Genomic DNA, 20,604 nt, shown 5'->3' with positions numbered 1-20,604 from the left:
ACGGGATAGCGCCAGGCGTGACACAAACACACAAATACCAAATTAAAGCTGTGTGGACCCTGGCTAGCGCCAGACGTTACTGAAGTAACGTCTTCTGCATAGCTACGGGAATAAACATTATTTCAACCAACTGTCCAAGGATCGCCTGGTTTTAAACCCTTGATCTGCACGTACCAGCAAACGGTCAGACTATGCGCAGTATGGCCGGACTGAGTGCTACGGCTCTGGAGAGAGATTCCAAATCACAGTGGAACCATGGAAGGATGATTCAATCGACTATTGCCCCCCCCCCCCCCCGAATCCCCCACCTCCTGGGTGGACCAGGAAATGGTCCCACTTGTTCACTCATTACACTGCAGTAACTGGGTAAAGGAAAAGGTGTAGATGGACTGCATCTGCTGCTCCCCCTCCCCCCTCCCCCCCCCCCCCCCCCCCGGGATCCAAGTAGTTTACAGTCAGTAGTACATTGTTCTGTAGAATGCTGCTTATCCGAACGATAATTTAATAAATTTATCCAAAACAACTTGTTGTCAAAGGGGCAAATGTGAGATGTTCACTGTTTTCCCACTCGCAGGACCATAGCGTGGGAAGCTTTGGGAAGCGTGGGAAACAGACTTTGTTGTTAAAATCTATCATCACTTGTAATTTCCAGGAGCCGCAGATGGAGTTAAAGGAGCAATGATGAAAAACATGATGGAATGTGCATGATTTAGATGTGTGTGTGTGTGTGTGTGTGTCGTCACAAATGTGTGGCTGAACGGACCAAGCCGATTGCAGAGCAGCGAGGGACTTGCCACTGTGGGGATTGTGGGCGTTGGCTTTGCAGCAAAGGTGGTCTAGCCGTTCACCGATGTTCCGCTTCTCAGCCTCTGTACAGGGTGACTGCTGTGCTGTGTGTGCCCGCTGCTTTCGGACTACGTAAGGTCGCGGTCGTCACCGGTGCTCGAGGGCTTGTACCCGCCCGACTGCCCAGCAGCGTAATTCGTTCACTCATGTATGTGTGTGTTCTCGCCGGTTTCGTTTGCCCCACCGCCTCCGACGTCATCAGGCTGTGTGCTCCATCTTCCTCTCTCGTGCCCCTCCGGGGCCCACGTGACCCCTGTGACAGTGGCTCTACAGGACAGGTGTGTGTGTGTGTTAGAGCCTCAGCGTGGGGAAGCCATCGCTATCATTGCTACGGCAATGGGCGTTCAAGGTTCAAGGTGTGTCCACTCCCTAATCCAAACCGGTCCCCCTGAAGACGGTGCTGCTACGCCGCGACGGGTGCGGATAATCAGCTAGGGCTGCAACGGGTAGGGGTTTGGTCGGGTAACGAGTTCGGGGATTTCTATCCGGGTAGCACGGGTACCCTATCGGGTACTTTTTGACACAGTTTGCACTCAGTGTGCACTTGCGCTACATAGAAAGTGTACATTAAGCACGTAGCCGTGCTGGTTACATGCGCCGTTGCAAAAACACCGTACTCCAACTACCCGATCGGGCTCTCAGGAGCAAATTGCTACCCGTACTACCCGATCAAATTACGGGTAGTACGGGTACCCTAGGCTACAAGTCGTTGACACCCCTATAACCAGCACTGCGCTGTGTACTGTATTTACCTCAGTCCGCCAGTGAACTGAAAGTAATAACAGGTAATGAAATCCAGTCGTGTCCCTTCAGTACACACCTGGCGTTGGGCAGCCCGAGACCTGCGAACACTGGGCTGCGAAAAGGTGCAGGGCGCGAACTTGAGTGAAGTGCCTGGATTTCATTGAGCAGGACTGTGCTACAGAAGACTACAGTACAATGTGATGTCTGTACATTAGCACAGCCAGACCTCGCTTAACCGCACACATCCGTTTTCCACAAGAATATCCGGATAGTCGAGGGAACCGGATAATCGTACGCATGACATATGCTGCAAATCGGTATCCAACGATTCTATTCCGGATGGAGAGGGATCCGGATAAGCGAGGTCTGACTGTACATCAGGTGCAAGTATGTATTATACTGTGGTGTCGCGGATAGAAGCAGGACTTGAATAGAAGCCGATCTTTCGAAGCGCGCCGTGACACAGAAGCACGATTTGAACTGAAGCATACGTGCAAGTATGTACATGTACTTGCACACTACATGCATGACAATGAGCACTGTACATGATAGTGTAGACTGGAGAGGTAGACATAGAATTAGAAGCATGGTTTGAACCCCGGCTTATCGTATACGGCTGTAAGCACCTGCTTTCATACGCGACAGTACAGTACTTCGAAGTACTACAAGAATACAAACCAGGGAGTAGTAAAATACCCTGATGCACACACACACGCACACACACACGCACACACACGCACATACACACACACACACCGGTACATGTACACAGTGCACACTTGCAATAATACAGTATTAAACAGTTCTGCACGAAAACATTCCAATCAAAACATCTCGATCTACCGTCGCGCGTCCTTACCTAACTCCAGCACAATGTGCAGTAGCCTGATGTACTGCTTTGGTACGCGGCCGTCTTGACAGTTTATACTGAGCTTCCTACAACGTTACTTTACAATTGCAAGCCACTCGTACTCAGTTCTCATTTCTCTTCCAAATATAGCGCGTGGAAGCAGTGTCCGGATAGATGCCAAAACGCACACAGGACTGACTGAGTCTGAGGTCCGGACAGCGAAAGGATACTAGTACTAGTAGTACTAGTAGTACAGAAATCTGATGTACAGTAAAGATGTTTCATGACTACAACCAGGAATGCTTCAAATACACATTCCTTGGTTGATACCCAGGACTGCCCGTTCAGAATTCCTACACTACTACTAGTACTTGAGAACGGTGTTATTCACAACACCACTACTACTACTACTAGTACTAGTACTACATGCACTACGGTCTATGTCATGTATATCCGCCATGGCTTCTTCACGATAGCTCTACGAGTCTGAATGAAAATATTTCTTCTTCTTTTCGCAAACACGAAAAGTAAAAACAAAATCGACTTGACGTCATGACAGAGATCGCGTACGCGCGTGTGCACGTGAAGGATCTGCAGTGGAGTGACGTCACCCAGACTGTGATGCACACTCGTACTCGACGGTTTGATCTTCGAGCGCGGAGCTTTCCGCGCGCGCAAGAGCACCATGTACCATCAGTCCATCACCATGACTGCAGCAACCGAGACCGTGTTCTCCAAGGTCGTCACCTATCTCGGCATATAAATACTGAGCTTCAAAGCTCAGTTGGTCAGTGAAGTAGCATCGACGTTCATCATTCGAATCAATCATGTCTGGACGAGGAAAGGGAGGAAAGGGTCTTGGAAAGGGAGGCGCCAAGCGCCATCGCAAGATCCTTCGCGACAACATCCAGGGTATTACCAAGCCCGCCATTCGCCGTCTGGCTCGCCGTGGTGGTGTCAAGCGTATCTCTGGTCTTATCTACGAGGAGACCCGTGGTGTGCTCAAGGTCTTCCTTGAGAACGTCATCCGTGATGCCGTCACCTACACCGAGCACGCCAAGCGCAAGACTGTCACCGCCATGGATGTCGTCTATGCCTTGAAACGCCAGGGACGTACTCTGTACGGATTCGGCGGTTAAGCGCTGTACCCTTTCATCTAACCGGTCTCTCCAGACTTCTTCCCAACAAACCGGCTTTTTTCAAAGCCACCACTTTCAATCAAAAGAGAACTGTTTGTCTTCTGTTGTAGGGGACGGGTCACCGATCATCGCCTTGGGCTTTTGTGTGGCCTATAAAGTATAATGTTACTTGTGCAAATATTAATTAGCTGTGATCATGGTGATGTTCTTTCATCGTGTCCCCTAGGCCCTGCGCTTTCTTCTGATTTAAGTGGCTTGATGTTACGTAATAGCGATCCTTGGCGGCAAATTTGAATTTCCACCCATACTGTCAGGGTGTCGTAAAATACCGGTATTTTACGACTCCCTGCTTACTGTGCTAAGCCATAGGCATAATAATATTCGCACAGAGACATAAAATAAATGATGAACTGGAAGCTCTTGCCGAAAAATTTAAATACTATGAGGTACAGTCTCGCTGAAATGGTAGTTTCAATTAGAAGAACGATTCATTGCTTGAGTCGCGTGTAGTCCTAACGCAGCTCCACACCAGGTGGTTCTTTCTTTATCTCTCCACGATATGCTATATTCTGGGGACTAGTCGACTCAGTTGTGAAGCGCTTGCAAATGACTCACGACTTCAAACAGCGATCGATCGCGCTTGGTTCAAATACTTATTTCAATATTTTCTTGAGTGGGTCGTCGTTTTTATATTTCACTGATCGCGGAGAGCTAGCTACTTGTTGCATGTAGAGCCTGAACTAGTCCATCAGCCAGTGGTGCCAAAGTGAGTCCCCCGTTGCACTTACAAATCGAACACCTGGAACTGACATCAATCGACAGCAAAAGCATCACTGAATCCCAGTCCGTGCGCCAAGGGGTACTCAAGGGCTGATTTTATTTGCAACCGCGGGAAACGAAGTCACCAAGACGCCTTCATTTGAGGCCTTTGGAATTGGAGAATTTATTGAATTTAGGTATGGCTCTCGTCCCTTCTAGAGAACTAACCAAGACCCTGTGGGGGCAGAAGGAGACTTCTTTGGCTCCGTGAATACACTAGCTATGCGGTGGTCTAGTTAGTTTGAGTGTGTGGTTCGTATTCAAAGTGTTCCAAGCCGCAGTTCACTCGAAGGTCATCGTGGATACGTCTGCACTTGAAAATCAAGGCTGGAAAGGACTGCCTGGTGTGTCCGAACGGTATGTTTTGCACTGAAGGCATTTTTTGTATGAATTGTTGAAAGTGTCTACTTGTTCGAAATGCAAAAGAGATGGTCGTAGATCCTTGGCCCACAACGCCCCACTAAATAAACTATGACCTGTCGTGAAATTATGTGAAATTGATCAACACAATCATCCACAAATTATCCTATGCCAAAGTACTGCAAATGCAAATAATGGCATCCCTTTACCTAGGTCATGTTTGTAGGGCCTTATGTCACATCTTTGCATGATTTCCTCATGCAAATCGTGTGCCTAGCTTCGAAAACACATTGCGCTAAGGGCCGAATATATACCTGTGAATCAGAACAACAGCACTCACTATTGCTTTCATGAGTGGTAATGGTCAGCTGAAAGGAAACTTCTATCCATCAACTCATAAGTAAAGTAATGACTAATCTCCTTGCTGCGCATGTGGTTCCTTCGTATTTACATGTACCGTAAAGTACCGCCAGAGTGCCCCACCATCTCGTCCTTTCGGGGTCGTATTGTGGAGGTGGTCTCCTGTCTGTAGGTTATACGATACGAACTTTGTACTTCAGAAGTACACATATTGCACGCTCTGCAGACAATCCGTACCTTCGAGCGGAAACGAGCTCCACACAAAAACCTGCTTAGTGTGACCTTAGTACACTAAGTTGCTCACACCGTACGAACTTCGTTGCACTCTGCCATACGATTTTCCTTTCCCTGGCTGTAAAATCTGTCGCGGCAAAATATAGGTGGGGCGCTCTCGCGGTACTTTACGGTATGTGCGCCTCTCTGTGTTCGGTGAATGATTTTGAATATTTGCGCACGACTTCAGGATAGTGCACATTGTGTGGATGTACCTGCGTATGTAATCCTTTCATGATTTAAAAATTAGGAGCCGTGTTTCTCATCACCGTGGACAAGTAAATGTCGGCCAATTACGTAGCGTTTGGAGACTTGCACAAGTACAGTTGCGTGTCAATTATGCGGCACCCGCGGAATAAAATGAATATTCTGGACGACTGAAGCTACAAAGCCATCTTGTGTTAACAGATCAAAAAGACAGTACTTCGAAGTACCTGTATTTATCACTAGTATTACCCTGAGACAGTCGTGCTCATCTCTACAGACTGGCTTGTATTTAACTCAACGTAATGGCAACTTTCATGATGCTGACTGTCTACATTTACTTGAAGTAGGACTATAAATACTAAATATAAGGTCTATAAGCTGTCAGTGCGGTGCTGTTGGATACCCGACATGCCATGTGACTGACCGCCAGATAAACGACATGCGATTGTACCGGTCACAGTGTAGCTGGGTTTTCACGAAAAAATGAAACTTATACGATTGTGAGAAAAGTTCAGAAACCACACTTACACACACACACATGCGCGCGCACGCGCACACACACACCTGTCCTGTTCTGTTGAGCCACTACCACAACTTGGCACAAGGATCGCATCGGCCCCAAAGGGGCAGTAGAGCGAAAGTGAGAGGTGTTGGATTCGAGTTCACCTATCTCTACGGTGAACGCAACCTCGATCGAAAGTCATGCCAAACGGATTTATCTACCACACGCGCGCGTGCGCGTATACAAAACGGAGGAAGGATTACTTACTCTCCCTGTATGATGTATCTGTTGTATTCATGAACAATGTCATTGATGTTTTTCCATGCATGTTTTTGAATATGCGAGCATAACTTCCAACATCAAGCGCATTCTTGCTTCTCATCAGCATGTACAAGTTTATGTTGGGCAGTTATGTAGCGTTTGTTTTACCGGCTGCGTTTGTTGGTGCTTGCAGGTCATTGGCATGCTATCTGTTTCACAGAAGCTCGTGTAACAGGTTCACCGTACAGCTATGAATGCAATGTAGCGTGTCGAAGCCACTTCGGTATGACGTGATGCCTAATTTCCTGGTTGCACCAAAATTGCGAGTATGCAAGTGATCGTCAAGCCTGTCCCCTGTACAGTAGCCGTCTTGCCTTGTTACGCCTGGTTCTGACTCTGCGTTCTCGTATACTCCATGCAATGTTACAAGGAATACTGCTCCCTTCTCAAGTAATTCGTTGGCAGCAAAACGCTCGGCTATGCCCTGTAACTTTGCTGTGCGGTTTGTGCTTTGTCAATGTTGTGTACCAGTTCATGATCTGTGCTTGCTGGTCTGTTTGTTTTCTCTCGCACAATTGAGGCGCTGTAGCACAGTGTACATTGTCGATCATCCTGCCCAGGCTCTGATCTCACGTACCACAGTACGGTTTCTCTTGTTGCTCACTGTAATGTGCATGATACAAGCTCCTTGGTACTCCATCATCACCTGGTGCTGTTGCTGCCATTGTTGGACCCTGCTGATATCCTTCTCGCAATGCCCGAACGTTGTTCCAACAAATGCACAACTCGCTCTTAGTTGTCACATTCGGTTTGGTCTCGTTCCAGTCTTTCGAATTGAGTGAGTGCGTAAACTTGTGTGAAGTGGTGAAGCAAAAGCCGTGCGCCGGCAAACATTCAATGTCCGGGTGTAATGACGCACCAAGGCCCCGGGACTTGCGTCCAATTCCTGAGTGATTTTTGTGTGCCTAGCCTTTAGGTATCATACCATATTGGTTTGGTTCAACTGTTTTGGATGCCCACTGCAATACCATTCACTGTATTATGTGTGTATTATGTGTGTATGTTATCCAAGAAATCTCCCATATTTTTGGGTGGACAAACCTCGCCATAAGTCAGTAACCTGGCATTTTGCACCAACAGAACTCCTAGGATATCAGCGCCGTCTCAGTACCTGGGGATAGTTGTAAAGAAAAAGAAAAAATACCCTTGGCCCACAATGCCCCACTAAATAATCCGAAGGGTGTCGCGAAGACGACAATTTCCTTACCTTTCTTTCGTGAACGAAAAAAGACACTTCGCTTCGTCCGTTGCGCATAAAACGAAACATGAGGGTAGTGTTTATCAATTAGAATCGGTATCGTGCACGAAGGAATGGCGAAAAGGTACTATGCTCGAGCGCTGGTCGTCGTCTTGTTTGTCAATTTTGAGTCCCATTGAGAATTTTCTTCTCCAGACCCCTCAAATTTCCCGCGGTTGCAAATAAAAGTGCAACTTCTAGACGACTTTTTTGAATTTGGCGCACGGACTGAATCCGACCTGCCTACTTTCCCTGGCGAAACTCTTGCACTCCTTTTGCAGTGCGCCTTGGAAGTTCGACAAATTTCTTCTTCTTCATCAGCCATTACGAGGTTTTCCATCCGTTTTATCAGGACATCCAATGCGTCTTCAGTGAAAAACGTGGAGTTTTGTCAACGCTTGGTGTGGTTTTCCGTGGCCATCGACCTAAAATCGCGAAATAAATCGCCGTCGATTTGAGTAGAGGTGAGTTGGCTTGGAGCACGTACAGATTCAAAAAATATGTGTACATGCGCACCGGGAAGAAGATGAAGATGCTCACCATTTTCAAATAACTAATTCAAAAAACTACATGACTATTGTACTGCAATTGTTGTAGTTACTTGTTTGCAACTACAATGGTATCAAGTAGATAAGGCCAAAACAAAAAATAGGCTTGTTTCCGGTCGGCAACCCCTCAAAAAGGAGACTCGGTCGGCCGGAGTGAAACTTTTTTTGGATACTTTTTTTGGTTCCTCAATCGTTGTGGTATTGATGGACAAGAGCACCTACCCATGTACATTGTACATATTATAATGGCAAGGATCAATGTCAAAGTGACAAGTTAGTTGACTGACTCACTGTTCTTATACAGCATGTGGTGTATTCCTGTTTTCGTACATCCTGAGAAATCAAGCAAACAGTTCGATTCCTTCCAGCTCCGTTATTCTAGCTCGTATCGACCCCGAAGGTTTTCGAACCGACAGCTGAGAATCTCTGCTACCTTGTAGGTGTTTCGATTGTGGAATTCGGTTGAGATTTGACTGAGTTATGACTCGTTGAGTGCACTTGCACACATGGCATTGCCACCGTTTGTATACATTTGGGACCAAAAAAAAGTTTCAGAATTTGGGAAAAAGTGGCCCGGTCGGGCGACCGGAAACAAGGTCATTATTTGTTTTGGCCTAATCAAGCGAGGTACAGAGGGATTGATGGCTGATCAAAGCCCAAGGGACCAGCCCGAGGGCTTTGATCAGTCATCAAGCCCGACTGTACCTTGCTTGAATATGCTTCAGACGATCCCCAACAATTTTTTTGATTTTGAATTCAATCGCTTTTTTCTTTGGGTGATCTCGAGTGTGGTAGATAGTACTTCGAAGTAGTACAACTGTAACTGTACTACTACCTGGTTGCAACATGTTCAAAGCAGCCTTGCCTATATTTCAACTGTTTGCTGTCAGCATCCAGAGCCATGGCGTTTGCTAGTTGGTCGTAATGGAGAAGAGAACTGCAGGGCATTCACTCGATGTACAACATCCATCGCCGCAGATTCCTTACTTTTAGCTCTCCACGTTCCTTATTTTTCCAGGGATCAGGACCTTCCCGGGGTGATTCCATTCAGGGTGGAAGCGTAGATCACGTTTGCCAAACAGTAAAAACTATGCTTCAAACCTGCTTGACATGACTCGGGGTGCATACTTCGGAAACCCGAAGGTGGATGATGTTCAATACTAGCTCATTGTAATCTTCCTGAAGGTATGTATTCGGATGCTCAATTAAAGGGGAAGTATACCCTAAAATCAAATTTTCACCAGTTGTAGTCTTCTGGGTGCTGAGTCGAATGGTCTTGGTCCGAGGAAGCTGCGACGCTCCCTTCCTACTTGAATCCCAATCGAACTCGCGCACTTCCACCGAAACTGGGTGACTGCGCCCTACGAGATGGGGATTTGTATGCAAAATGTCACTAAAAGCGCCATTTCGTTCTTATAAAAGCACGGATGACCGCGATTGGCCCATATGTTGTAGTCTTTTGGACGCTGAGTCGACTGGTTTTGGTCCGAAAAGGCTGCGATGCAGCGTTCCTCCTTTATTCCCAATCGAACATGGTTGAAGAAGTGGTCACGTGCTCCTGGGTGCCCAAATCACCTGGTCACCGCGCCAGCAGGCGACAACTTTCACACCAAGGTTCAACTCGAGTTCAACTCGAGTGACAGGACTGCACCCAAAAAAGGTCAAACAGGCTAGTAAGTTGTACCCTGCCGGCACGGTGACCAGCTGACTGGTGTACGCAGGAGCACGTGACCGCTTGTTCAACCATGTTCGATTGGGAATAAAGGAGGAACGCTGCATCGCAGCCTTTTCGGACCAAAACCAGTCGACTCAGCGTCCAAAAGACTACAACATATGGACCAATCGCGGTCATCCGTGCTTTTATAAGAACGAAATGGCGCTTTTAGTGACATTTTGCATACAAATCCCCATCTAGTAGGGCGCAGTCACCCAGTTTCGGTGGAAGTGCGCGAGTTCGATTGGGATTCAAGTAGGAAGGGAGCGTCGCAGCTTCCTCGGACCAAGACCATTCGACTCAGCACCCAGAAGACTACAACTGGTGAAAATTTGATTTTAGGGTATACTTCCCCTTTAAATAGAACAGTGAAAGAGATGTGTAAAACACTCTACAAGTAGGCGAACAACAATTTTATTGTAATTTGAATCCAGGCACACGTGTAATACGGAAACTGCAATGGTTTACACTGCAAATCTTCTCGATTTGCAAGATTTTTCCCGTAATTCACAAAAATCTGAAAGTTCATTCCTGAAACGCACATGGCACTGATTGAAGATTGGGTTTAGGTCACAACAATGGCTGTCGATGAAATGCCAAAAATGGTCACTTTGTCGGCTTCCCCCTGCAGAGCGTGCAAGTCGTTTACTCTTTTTATTTGCGGATTCGGTGTACAGGGTACCTAAACTCCCCATTGAGGCCAAAATCAAGTATTCGATTTCTAAGTGCAACAGGGTGCTTGAATTTGACGACTTCTGAGTTCTTGGCTGATGGACTAAACGTGCCTGACACTACGTAGATCTACTGATATTTTTATTGAGTACATGTACCGTACTTGCACTTCTCATAATTTTGAGTGGGTCGTCGTACGAGTATAGTAGTCCTTTGAGTTCATGAAGCCAAGCAAGAATTATCTAGAACTCGAAGCTGAGGACCAGTTATTTCAAGTGGTCTCGACATAACGACTGGTGTTGACGCCAACTCAGAAAGGGCTTTGACTAACTGCCAAAAAAGTAGACGAGGAGCAGAGGTGTTTACATCGACAACGTAGGATGGTGATCTCAACATGCGACTTTGACTGCAGGGACGATCGCTGATCATCTAGGGATCAGTTGTGGTTGTCAAACGCTTGACTTTGTGGCCTTCGATATCGATGTGGATATGATGAGTTTATGCTCACCCTGCGTTCGTTATGTACCCCTGATGAGGTGTTGCCAACGCTGCTGTAATCGTCGTACATGTACTAGTACTTGATTCCACTATCTCAGAGAAAACATCAACCCAGTCGTTCTGGATAAAACTATTTCTAATCATCTGAGCTGTGCTGGCCAACACAAGAACCTGTACGCTGCACTGAACTACACGGTGCTTATGTTATCTTGTGCTTGATGGTCAATGGAACGAAGTCAACTGATCCTTACAAGTAGGTGCATGGAACTCAGCAGGACTAGAACAAGAAATGAAGTCCTACCTGAGTCAGAAATCAATCGCACGATATTCTGGAGTGGACAAGCAACTAAAGGGGAGCAAAGTCAGACTATGATCTTCACAGAAGTGCTTTTGTACATGTAGTAGGTCTGTTTTTGCTGATCACGGCTCATGTAGTGCAGTGTCTGCTCCAGAGCCAGGTGAGCTGGGTAATCGACCCGGTTGGGCGGCGCTTGGACCCGGTTGAAAATATAGTACCGACCCGGTTGGTACTTTACACGTTTGAACTTTGAAAGGACTGACTACATGGCTTGTAATATGTGTGACAAATTAGGCTTGTACAGACGCTGATAGATGGCTTCCAAAACTTTTAACTGTAGTCCATAACCATGACGACCACGGCACAATACAGTGAAAGAAGAGTCGGAGTACGAATTGCAACAATCAGGACTAGCCAACAGATGATTGTACACTGAAGACTTGCTACCACGAAACCTACGCACAACACTAACATTCTCACGGTGGTCGTCATGGTTATGGACTACAGTTAAAAGTTTTGGAAGCCATCTGTCAGCGTCTGTACAACTACAAGCCTAATTAATTTAATTGTGTGTACAGAAGGATAGTATAATTGGGTTGAAATTGTTCAAGTAAAGTGTCATGTTTTGTGCGGCCAAGCTTGGCCGTTAATTTTCTAGGTGTAATGTACTGCTGTTATTTGTTATCACTTTGTACCTTTCTCTTCTTTGTTCATTTTTCAGTTGCAAGTTTAGTGTTAGTACATGCATTCGTTATTGCTCTCGCCTTCATTGATAAAATTCACACTTGTAAATTTCACTGCTGTTGTTCTTAGTGTTATTTCACTAACTTAGATTTTCTATAATAGTTCAATTTTGTTGTCATTGTCCTTTAGTACAACGAAGATTCCTGATGAGTGTTGTACGAAAACTTGTTTGAATCCTCATTTTCTCTACACCATTTCTTCACATTTTCATCGTTTTATTGCACATTGTCTCCACAGTTTTACATTTACATGAATAAAGTGTACACAAATGTCGATCCAGCTTGTATTACTAATTGCGGTTATCAAAGAAGATACTACTTTTTTTAAATTTTAATGACTGTGTGCATGCATATGCGCAATTGCGCATGTAGACAGCTTGTACATGCACACAGTCAATATTTTAAATTATAAAAAAATTATCATCCGTTCATTTTTCAGTCAAAACCCGGACCCTGCTCGTCCTCCGGGAGGCCTCGAGCCTCGGCCCCATATTATGGCATATCATCATAAATTAATTATGGCTGTTAAGTCCCGGTTTCGCTCAGTCAGCAGAGCACGAGGATACAGTAATGGAGAATGGTTCTCATTTAGAATTGCACACTTATTCAGAGATAGAGAGAGAGAGAGAGAGTTCTCAGGTAATAATCAGAATCTAGCAGGCAACTAATATACATGTACAGGGAACTGATCTGCGGAGAACTGGTCTTAATCGGCAAGAAACTAATTCGTAGGAAACTAGAAAGGCAGCAGCTTTTATAGCGAAGGTAGAGAACTAAGGTTGGTAAGACAAGGATTACGAAATCATCCTTCTACAAGTTCTAGAATAGTGGAGAAGGTGAACCTAGATCATCATTGCTATACATGAAGATGAAGTGAGCATTGCGTAACATTAACATAATGACTAAGCGAGGTATTCTAGAAGGTGAGATATCTATATTATGCAATATTACTCATCGGGCACTTGGAAGGTATGGAACAGTCCGGAATCAACGACGTGATTGACTAACTAAAAGGAAGTGGTAGAAGTACTAGTTCTAGAAGTGCTGACAACAAGGTTACAAGCATGGGAGATCTAATTATAGCTTATGACGAGGCTTACATTTACGTGCATGTACTACTACTACTAGTAGTCGCAATCAAGTCATGTACATGTCATAATGTATGCATTTCTAGTATTTTCTACCCTAACATGGCCATGCCCAGACCGGAACTGTATAGCTGCTACCGCGTAGCCAGTGGTAGCTGATCTGATCTGTAGTAAGTACCACTTGTCTTTGTAGAGCGGATGTGCGACCACTCGCTTCCAGCTTGTACCGGTATACGTTTGCAGAGCAGGAATCGGGAGTCGTGAAAATGGCTACGACTCACTGAGCCGAGGCAGAGCACACGGGATCATGTCAGGTGGCCGCGAGTCGCAAGCGCTGCAAAGACAAAAAGGTGCAAGCCTGCAACCAAGCACCGAGGCGCTAGGACTAGGAGAAGTATGCTATGCAGGCCTCGCTGGTCGCTCTCCGGATATCAACACATAAGCGGAACTGTGCCGGAAAACCCTGGAAAAGAAACAATGCAAACATTTGCTGCTCCTCTTTGCCGCAAAAGTGCTTGAAGCACTGGCGCCTACAGTGGGTGGCCCATAGGTATAGCTGAGGTGTGAGGAGAATGATTCTAGTTGCAGCCAAACGCCGGTCTCTGGTACGCCTTCTGGATTCTGCGGTATTGCTGGCTAGCGTGCTGCTTCTGTCTGCACTTCTACTCCCAAGTGGTGACTGGGTTAGCGGGCACGGCAGGATCTCAACATCCTCCCACACGGAGAAAGGGTCGGGTGCGTGGGTGCCACAAGCTCTGATGCACGCTGCAGGCTTGGTGGGAAGCAACGTTTCAAATGGAGTAACTGTACACATGGAGAATGTGGTTGCATCATCGGAACAACACAGCGAGATGAAAGTGGTCGAGCCTGCTCGGCGGGATTCTCGCGGAGTCATCGCCGATATAGGACGCAATCGCCGCAGACGGCCCATGGGTCGCCAGTATGGTGTGAGGAGAATGATTCTAGTTGCAGCCAAACGCCGGTCTCTGGTACGCCTTCTGGCTTCTGCGGTATTGCTGGCTAGCGTGCTGCTTCTGTCTGCACTTCTACTCCCAAGTGGTGACTGGGTTAGCGGGCACGGCAGGATCTCAGCATCCTCCCACACGGAGAAAGGGTCGGGTGCGTGGGTGCCACAAGCTCTGATGCACGCTGCAGGCTTGGTGGGAAGCAACGTTTCAAATGGAGTAACACACATGGAGAATGTGGTTGTATCATCGGAACAACACAGCGAGATGAAAGTGGTCGAGCCTGCTCGGCGGGATTCTCGCGGAGTCATCGCCGATATAGGACGCAATCGCCGCAGACGGCCCATGGGTCGCCAGTATTCTACTGAAACCGAACTAGCCAAGGTGTCAGCAGTATGGGGATCTGAAGGTGCTACATACGCTTGGCCTCGATCTGTCATGCTGTATGCACAGTGCCGTCATCCCGGCAAAGTGGCCGTTTGCCGCAAGCCGCGCAAGCAGTTTCTCGTGCTCCTCTGGGACGAGCGCTACTGGAGCTTTGCGAACGACCACCCCTTCTCCGTGCGTCCCCCCAGCGACGGCTTGTTGCATTTCGGCTGCTGTGACGGCGTGGACATGGTGTACACGACAGACAGAACTAAGCTGGCGGTTGCCGACATTGTGGACTTCCACCCACGCTACAACAAACACATGCCCAAGAGAGGACACCCGCACCAAGTGTTCATGATGAGCAGTGCTGAGCCGCCATACCTGGTCGGCTTCCGGCCGCTGCTCATGAAAGACGTGAACTTGCTGAGGTCGTTTTCGCGCAGCAGCGACATACAGCAGTCTCTCACTGAGCCCGGTGAATGCTTCTGCAAGAAGTATGTCCAGCCGCTGAAGGTCCCTTTTGAGAAAAGGCACCGCGTGCGGGTGTCTGCGCTCATCAGCAACTGCATTTACCATGGCGCCGTCGCCCGTAAGAAACTGCTCCAGTACTTGATGAGCACGATCGAGGTGCACAGCATGGGCGGCTGTTTTCATAACCACGCCATGCCAACTGGGCAGAGTGTCAACATCGTGCTGGGCCAGTACTTGTTCAACTTTGCCGTGGAGAACTCTATCTGCCTGGACTACATCACGGAGAAGTTCCACCGGGCGCTGATCGCAGGCACAGTACCCATAGTACTGACCCTGGATAACATGCCCGGGTATGAGTTTGTGGCACCCACGGAACACTCCTACGTGGATCTATCTCGATACACAAGCATACAGGATGCTGTTAGGTTCATCAACGACTCGTCGTCTTCGGCGCAGGCGTACTACCGGCACCATAGTTACCGCGGTGAACCGATCAACAGCACGCTGCTATCGCACACGTTCAGAACTAGACTGTGCGCTGCCAATGAGGATGATCTGAGCGAGTGGTGCAACATTGTCAAGCGCATGGAAACCCGGAAAGGGCGCGAGCAGATCCTGCAGAAGACGTACGCCAACTACTACCGCGAAACGATACCGCGCCAGTGCGCATCGCGGGGCTCCATGGCCAGACATGTGCCGAATACGGGCGCTGATGGTCGTCTGCTCTGCTGGGTTGCTGTTGCCATTGTGTTGCTTGGGTCGTTGACGTGCCTTGCCTGTAGAGCTAACACTGTTGATCAGAACAATGAAGACTGATCGTTGGTGAAGGTGGTCTATCGTTTGTGAACATATCGTGGCAACCAGTGAGTAATAGCTGTGTTTCTAATTGCTAGATCAAGACATTTTCGTGCGCTTCTTAATTTCACATTGCGGAGCCGCATCAAGTTGACTAGGACACATACTAAACCGAGTTTACCAAGTACATGTATGTACGGAAGGTACCGGTACGATGGCCCGGTTTGCACGTACGAAAACTGATGTGCAGGTGAACAGGTTTTTATAGATGAAATCATGCCAAAGCTATTGTGAAAGAATTCTCACAGTCTTGATTTACAGCACTGGTTTAAGGTGTGCATCACACTCCGCAGCGCCATACCGATAGCTGGAACAGTGGAAGCTGGATAATTCTTCTGGCTTTTGCCAGCACTTGAGCTTGATTCACCGAACTTGATTTTTGAGGTATTGCTTGTCTGCAGCCTGCAGGCACAGATATTAGTCAGGTTGAATGGCTTGCAGTAACTGTTGTTAATTGTAAAATTTTGTCAGTGTGGCACACGTGGAAGATTGATATTCCAGTATCCTTCCTGTGCATGTATGCATGCCGACCCAGGCCGCGGCGTAGCCTGCATGGGGTACGGGGGGGGGGGGGGGGGGGCATGTGCACCCCCCTAAAAATGTCGACCTAGGTTCAGCATGCACATAATGACCACGAATGACATGCACCAGCCATCCCACGCATATGCAGCCGTGCACCCCCCCCCCCCCCCCCCCCCCCAAAGGGGGACCAGCTACGCCCCTGCGATCGGCCTTGTAAGCACCGTAGTGTATGTCTACTAGTCCTCTCAGTAGGGACTCGGGGTAAGACCTCTCAGTAGGGACTCGGGTTTAGACCCACGTACAGGCGTTTTCTGATTCACGACATACCGTGTATGGAGCGGAACGTGGGTGAAAATCAGAATGGAGCGCATTGTGCGAGCTGTGAGGGAGCTGAAGAAGTTTCCGAAGCACGAAATCAAAATATTCGATGAGCTTCGAAGCTTCGTCTTTGACCAAGTTTGGGCCTTTCGCTTCATGCTTTTGTTTGTTCCGTGTGACTAAACACAACATTGCGAACGTGGGTCCATTGCATGAACTTTACGTGTATCACCCACGTTCCCGTATTCGTTACGTGGGACTAAACCTCCTCAGTAACAATCAGCAGTTCGGTGCTGGTCGCGGTCCTGCTACCTCCATGCTATCTGCACTGTCAGCCCTTGAACCCAAAGTTTTTTTAACCTGATTTTTATTCTACAGGTTTGATTGTGCCTATAAGGGCATGTTCGATTGGTAGGATCGATTCAGGATCCGGATCCGCCACTGGATTCACTCCCTTTTGATTGGTCGGATCCGGATCCGGTCAACCCACCTAGCTCGGGGCCAGCAGGGTTGACCGGATCCAAATGTGACCTTTGTGGGTATATGGCGGGTAAAAATCATTTTTTGTACACATTGTGGTACGCACACACACGTGGACCGAGATACTCCTGAGTCTTGTTGACTTTTCGTACGACGCATGTGCGTGCGATGAGTACGACTTTCACCCTTTTGGGTGACCTCAGGTGGATAGTTGCTTCATAACTCGTTTCCATGTGATTTCTATTGTAAAAATACCTGGTATTTAATATCAAAAACGAAATAATTTCGTTATGGGGTGGGAGGGGGCAGGGTTGACCAATTTCGTTTCAGAAAACATTGATACATGTACACGGCCATAGGAGCAGTGACACACTTGCGACTTTTGCATGTATTGTGCCAACATTGTTTACGTTCTTAGGGGGAGGGGGGTTGGGTCCAAACTAAATAATTTGTTTGGAGAAAAAAGTTGGACATTCACGGACGGCCCCTAATATGTGTTACTTCCTACACAGCACACTTGGTCAGATGAAAGAAAAGTACTTAGAAGTACATGTATCACCAGTAAATATGCACCGTTCAATAAAAAAACTTTATGAACAATGAGCCCTCTGCAACATGCTTTTTATGCCTGAAAGTTAAAAAAGATGTTAAAAAAGCAGATTAATAATCAGGTCAAGCAGATAAATACTCAGGTCAAGTTGGCATAATAATAATTATTATGATCGCTGGTCAGAGCGGGGCATGCAGCAACAGTAAGCCAGGTAGAGAGCAGTACTGCCAGCAGGGAGTAGAGGCATAATGAGAAGTATAAAAAGGTTTAAAAAAACCTGAAACTGATGATTGATTAAAAACGTTAAAACAGTGCACATTGCAATCAAGAACACCGGTGATGTTGTCTAGCTCTCAACTTTGGCATCGACAGGAGCCAAGGGGCTGCGGGGTGGGGGGGGGGGGGAACAGTGGGCACTATTGCGGATGGGGTGCGTGTGTGGTGTGTGAGGCTCATCCGACCACAAGTCTCGGAGTCAGAGTCACACAAACGCAATAGTGAGTAACTAACTTGATAAGAGAGAGAGAGAGAGAGAGAGAGAGAGAGTGTGTGTGAGGGGGGGGGGGGGGCAGATAAGATAAAACATTGGGGTGATTCAGCCACAGGGTGAAATGTAACATAGTGAGATGTAGCTTGGAGCGACAGCACCTCAAACAAACACAGTCCGTGTCACTTCTCAGTTATTCACTATCCGCCACGGCCAATCCGGCAAACGGATTGCGGGTGGCTGGAGCGGCTGCGGCCGCACGTGACGCTACCCCACGACAGGAACTATCATCTGCTGACGATGCGGCAGCACTGGAGTTGCTGCTAGCACTAAGCTGTGCCAACAGGTCAAGGCTCAACTCATCATGGTCCAAGCCCTCCAGTTGGACTGCAACAACGCTCTTTAGTTCGGGATGGCACATCCATTTCGCTAAGTCTTCAGTGTATTTCGGCGGTCGTACGAACAGTGCTATTCTGCCGTCTGTCGCCAGGCGCAGAATATGATTCGCGGCACGGTAGGTATCGGGACGGGCGCCCTTTGCGGTACGGAAACCCCTTTCCTCTGCCCACTTCTCGCAGACGTCCCACGCGGACCAGGTGTGGCCGTCGCAACGAAGTGAGCTTGAACTAGCGTGGCCGTTGCACGGCGGGTTTGTTGAACTGTCGATGCATGCATCGGATTGTGGAGGAACAGTCGGGCAGGTTTCACTTGTTTTCTTGGCCAGTCCCAGTCGGTACAGCAAATTACATCCCAGGCGCGCCGCCAGATAGCCGACGGATGTATATGGCTCACGCACTTGGGAAATAGGGTACATTCCGGACAGGATCTGTAGCTGTTTTTCAACACGTGATGGAAAGACTAGGCCAGGTGAGTCGCACAGGCGGATGTGCGGTGTGAGGAAGTGCGTCTGAAAGTGCTTCGTGTGGCCGGGTGTGCGTGACGCACTTACAACTTTCTTGCCAATCAGGCTATTGAGAATAGAGGACTTACCCACGTTGGGATGGCCGACGAGACCTATTGTAATGAAGGACGGCGGTGAGGATGCTGTTGCCGCTGCCGTAGCTTCATGGCCACCGTTGGTACCGTTGCTGGAGTATGCGGTATGCTTACGACGCCGGCTATGACGTACTATCTCTTCGTGCACTGATGCTGCTGTTATTCCAGCATCGTGGCACACTTCAAACTTTGAGAGTTTATCCGTCCAACCGGATAGCATACTGTGATCGGCCACCACATTGGCCAGGGCGCGGATCAGCTGACGGGCACCTTGTACGCATATCATGCGCCGCTTAGCGCCGCACCGGGCGTGCGACATCAGACCCTTGGCGTCGGAGCGCTGGCTGCTGCTCTGGTTCCCCGGGCGTGCCGTGTAGAGGACGACGTGAAGTTGCGGGAACAGTCCATAGAAGTACTCGCGCCACGCCAGTACCACACTCGCCGGCACCAAGTCTATCTTGTTCAGCACTAGCACGAGCGTTTTGTTCAGTTCATGTACGACGTGGCGGTACAGGGACGGTGGGAAGTGCAGGATGGGATGGCGTGCATCGGCGATAACCACTATTACATTCGACATCTCCAGCACACGCCACAGCTGCCGCCAAGTCTCCAGGTTCCGCTCAAAGTAGCTTAGCGGATGGCCGTGTGTATCAGCCATGAGCCGGTCAATGTACTCATTGAAGTAGCGCTGCTCCTTAGCTTCCAGCTGCTGCTTGCTCAGGCTGTATTGCCAGGTGGGACGAACAGGCATGTCGATGTGCTCCATACTTCCATAGATATCTTCATAGGACACTTCCAAGTCTTTTTCTGCCAGGGTTTGCAATGGCCGACGCGACTCCCGCTTGCGCTCCTCAATTTCGCTGGCACTTTCTTGGCCAAACATCAGTTTGTATCTGTCTTGACGCCTTGTCTCAGCCACGGCATCGCCTACTTCGAACTTGGGCTCAAATTTATCTACGATCTTTGCACTTTCAGACGTGACCAGTGTTTCTTCATCTTTATCTGAGTCAGATAGCGAGTCTAAGCGTATCTCCAGCTTCTCTTTGGCAGGCTCCTCGTCGTCCTCCCGGAATCGCTGCACATCTCGTTTTCGCTGGAGCTGGGCTCTCTTCTGCTTGCCACTGAACGGTTTTCGACGACTGTGTTGAGGCATTTTCAACAATGTCAATAAATGCAGATTGCCTGGAAAGCACCACAATCCACCAGAACTGGAGGCGAGAATCCAGAAAGCAAAATTCTTCTTTCACCTTGAACCGACAGTATAGCACTCTGTCTCCTGGTTCTAGAGGTCTGCGTTCAGAAACAAGGAGTTATAAAACACAACTACCAGATTGAAACGCACTCAATATCGCGATTGAAAACTGAATCAAAG

The 20,604-nt window shown here is 48.0% G+C and overlaps 3 protein-coding genes and 1 long non-coding RNA gene across 4 annotated transcripts; 3 read left to right on the top strand and 1 right to left on the bottom strand.

Moving 5' to 3' along the window:
- Nucleotides 1-3,227: 3,227 nt before the first annotated feature.
- Nucleotides 3,228-3,669, top strand: LOC135816754 (histone H4). Its single transcript, XM_065329861.1, has one exon. It carries the CDS (start codon nt 3,268-3,270, stop codon nt 3,577-3,579), a length of 312 nt encoding a protein of 103 aa, XP_065185933.1. The 5' UTR covers nt 3,228-3,267; the 3' UTR covers nt 3,580-3,669.
- A 772-nt stretch (nt 3,670-4,441) lies between these two features.
- Nucleotides 4,442-7,195, top strand: LOC135818561 (uncharacterized). Its single transcript, XR_010553696.1, has 2 exons — nt 4,442-4,755; nt 6,555-7,195. It is a non-coding gene; the product is annotated as an uncharacterized LOC135818561 (long non-coding RNA).
- A 6,256-nt stretch (nt 7,196-13,451) lies between these two features.
- On the top strand, nt 13,452-16,344 carry LOC135818560 (uncharacterized). Its single transcript, XM_065331959.1, has one exon. It carries the CDS (start codon nt 13,792-13,794, stop codon nt 15,838-15,840), a length of 2,049 nt encoding a protein of 682 aa, XP_065188031.1. The 5' UTR covers nt 13,452-13,791; the 3' UTR covers nt 15,841-16,344.
- Nucleotides 16,345-17,725: 1,381 nt separating this feature from the next.
- On the bottom strand, nt 17,726-20,604 carry LOC135818559 (guanine nucleotide-binding protein-like 1). Its single transcript, XM_065331958.1, has one exon. It carries the CDS (start codon nt 20,383-20,385, stop codon nt 18,430-18,432), a length of 1,956 nt encoding a protein of 651 aa, XP_065188030.1. The 5' UTR covers nt 20,386-20,604; the 3' UTR covers nt 17,726-18,429.

The sequence above is a fragment of the Sycon ciliatum genome, chromosome 5, assembly GCF_964019385.1.
Source record: "Sycon ciliatum chromosome 5, ocSycCili1.1, whole genome shotgun sequence".
In the NCBI taxonomy this organism is placed as follows: Eukaryota; Metazoa; Porifera; class Calcarea; order Leucosolenida; family Sycettidae; genus Sycon; species Sycon ciliatum.
This window is presented reverse-complemented; position numbering and strand designations above follow the sequence as displayed.